Genomic DNA, 2,314 nt, shown 5'->3' with positions numbered 1-2,314 from the left:
ACAAGCAAGCCAGAAGGCCAGGCTTGCATCATAAACAGAGTGAGGGATGAGGAATGTGAATGACAGTTGCATCCGGCAAGAGGAGATGAAGGGATAGTTGGGTCTAAGAAATGTCAAGAACCATTTGTCTGTGGTGTTAGAATGATTGTGGAGATGCAAAGTTGGACGTGCACTTGGCTGATTTTAGACACCTCTTTGTGTCTTAAAAATAAACTGGGTGGTGGGAAAATAATGAGTTTAGAACTCAAATCTTAACACTTACTCTATGATGACCAATTTCTTGTGATTCTACTAGTTTTCAGAGGTTTATCTTTTTTTTTTTTTTTTTAGATTCTGATGGCCGCAGTCTGGGCTGCGGCTTGAGGTCTACATTTTCTTTCTTTCTTTCTTTCTTTCTTTCTTTCTCTCTCTCTCTCTCTCTCTCTCTCTCTTTCTCTCTTTCTTTCTTTCTTTCTTTCTTTCTTTCTTTCTTTCTTTCTTCTTTCTTTCTTTCTTTCTTTCTTTCCTTTTAAAGATTTTATTTACTTATTTAACAGAGAGAGACAGCCAGCGAGAGAGGGAACACAAGCAGGGGGAGTGGGAGAGAAAGAAGCAGGCTCCCAGCGGAAGAGCCTGACGTGGGGCTCAATCCCAGAACTCCGGGATCACGCCCTGAGCCGAAGGCAGACGCTTAACGACTGAGCCACCCAAGCGCCCCTCAGAGGTTTATCTTGACACTATCTTCTCCTCTCTTCGATTGTCTCTGAATGACGTACCTTCCATGGAGCGGAGCAATGAGACCCTGGTGAGAGAGTTCACCTTCCTTGGCTTCTCTTCTCTGGCCGGGCTGCAGCGGCTGCTCTTCATTGCCTTCCTGCCCCTCTACCTGTTCACTCTGGGCACCAATGCCATCATCATTTCCACCATCGTGCTGGACAGAGCCCTTCACACCCCCATGTACTTCTTCCTTGCCGTCCTCTCCTGCTCTGAGACCTGCTACACCTTCGTCATTGTACCCAAGATGCTGGTGGACCTGCTGGCCCAGAAGAAGACCATCTCCTTCCTGGGCTGTGCCATCCAGATGTTCACCTTCCTCTTCCTTGGCTGCTCTCACTCCTTCCTGCTGGCGGCCATGGGTTATGACCGCTACGTGGCCATCTGTAACCCTCTGCGCTACACGGAGCTCATGGGACACCGGGTGTGTGTGGGACTAGTGGCTGCTGCCTGTGCCTGTGGCTTTACTATTGCACAGATTATCACCTCCCTGGTATTTCACCTGCCTTTCCGCTCTTCCAACCAGCTCCATCACTTCTTCTGTGACATCTCCCCTGTCCTCAAAGTGGCATCTCTCCATACCCACTTGAGTCAGATTGTCATCATCGTGCTCTGTGCATTGGTCCTGGTTACCCCCCTGTTACTGATTTTGGTATCCTATATTCACATCATCTCGGCCATAGTCCAGTTTCCTTCCACATTAGGCAGGTACAAAGCTTTCTCCACCTGTGCCTCCCACCTCATTGTTGTCACCATCCATTATGGTTGTGCCTCCTTCGTCTACTTAAGGCTCAGGTCTCCCTCCTCCTCAAGCCAAGATGCTCTCATATCCGTGTCCTACACTGTCCTCACTCCACTGTTCAACCCGCTGATTTACAGCCTCAGAAATAAAGAATTCAGGTCAGCGCTTCGTAGAGCCGTGGGAAGAACCATTTCCCTGCCACAACGTTAACCAAGATCCCATTCTTTCCAAGCACTAAAGTGCAAGGTGTACAAGGAAAAATTTCCAGAGCAGAAGTGATCAAGCAAGAGAGCACAGTTTTCAAGAACAGAGCGCATTTCCTTCATTTCCATATATAAATTCAGAAAAACGTATCTTGCTGTAATTACATCCATTGTTGCTCATTGAGGTTTTTTTCAGTTGAGGGAAAATAATGGATGGCTCTTCCAGGAACACTTGTATGTGTTCAGAATTCTGGGCTCAGGCAAATACTATTAATCAGTCTCAGCCGATGGAAAACCAACCCTGAAAAATACTGCAAGGCTCTCTCTGTTTCAGGGGCCCAGGAAGCTTCTGTCTCCATATTTCTCCTTTTCTGGATGTTTCCTGAGTCTCAGTCTTTCCACATTGGCAGACCACAATGCTTACATGACCTGACATCTGTACAGTGACTGTGACGATGTTCGCTATATCCAAGTAAAGTTCAAGCAAGAAAATTATGCAAGGAGTTATCCATTTATGTGTTTCTAATGTATCATGGGAGCTGAATTTTTTCTAACTTTCTGTGCACTGACACAAATCTAAATTTGGTTAGTGTCCCTTGAAGATATTTATAGAAGC

The 2,314-nt window shown here is 46.2% G+C and overlaps 1 protein-coding gene across 1 annotated transcript; it reads left to right on the top strand.

Moving 5' to 3' along the window:
- Positions 1 to 624: 624 nt before the first annotated feature.
- Positions 625 to 1,904, top strand: LOC121103684 (olfactory receptor 10K2-like). The gene has a single exon (XM_040634570.1). It carries the CDS (start codon positions 761 to 763, stop codon positions 1,703 to 1,705), a length of 945 nt encoding a protein of 314 aa, XP_040490504.1. The 5' UTR covers positions 625 to 760; the 3' UTR covers positions 1,706 to 1,904.
- Positions 1,905 to 2,314: the final 410 nt, after the last annotated feature.

This window comes from Ursus maritimus, unplaced genomic scaffold (genome assembly GCF_017311325.1).
Source record: "Ursus maritimus isolate PB19 unplaced genomic scaffold, ASM1731132v1 scaffold_2, whole genome shotgun sequence".
NCBI classification, from domain to species: Eukaryota; Metazoa; Chordata; class Mammalia; order Carnivora; family Ursidae; genus Ursus; species Ursus maritimus.
This window is presented reverse-complemented; position numbering and strand designations above follow the sequence as displayed.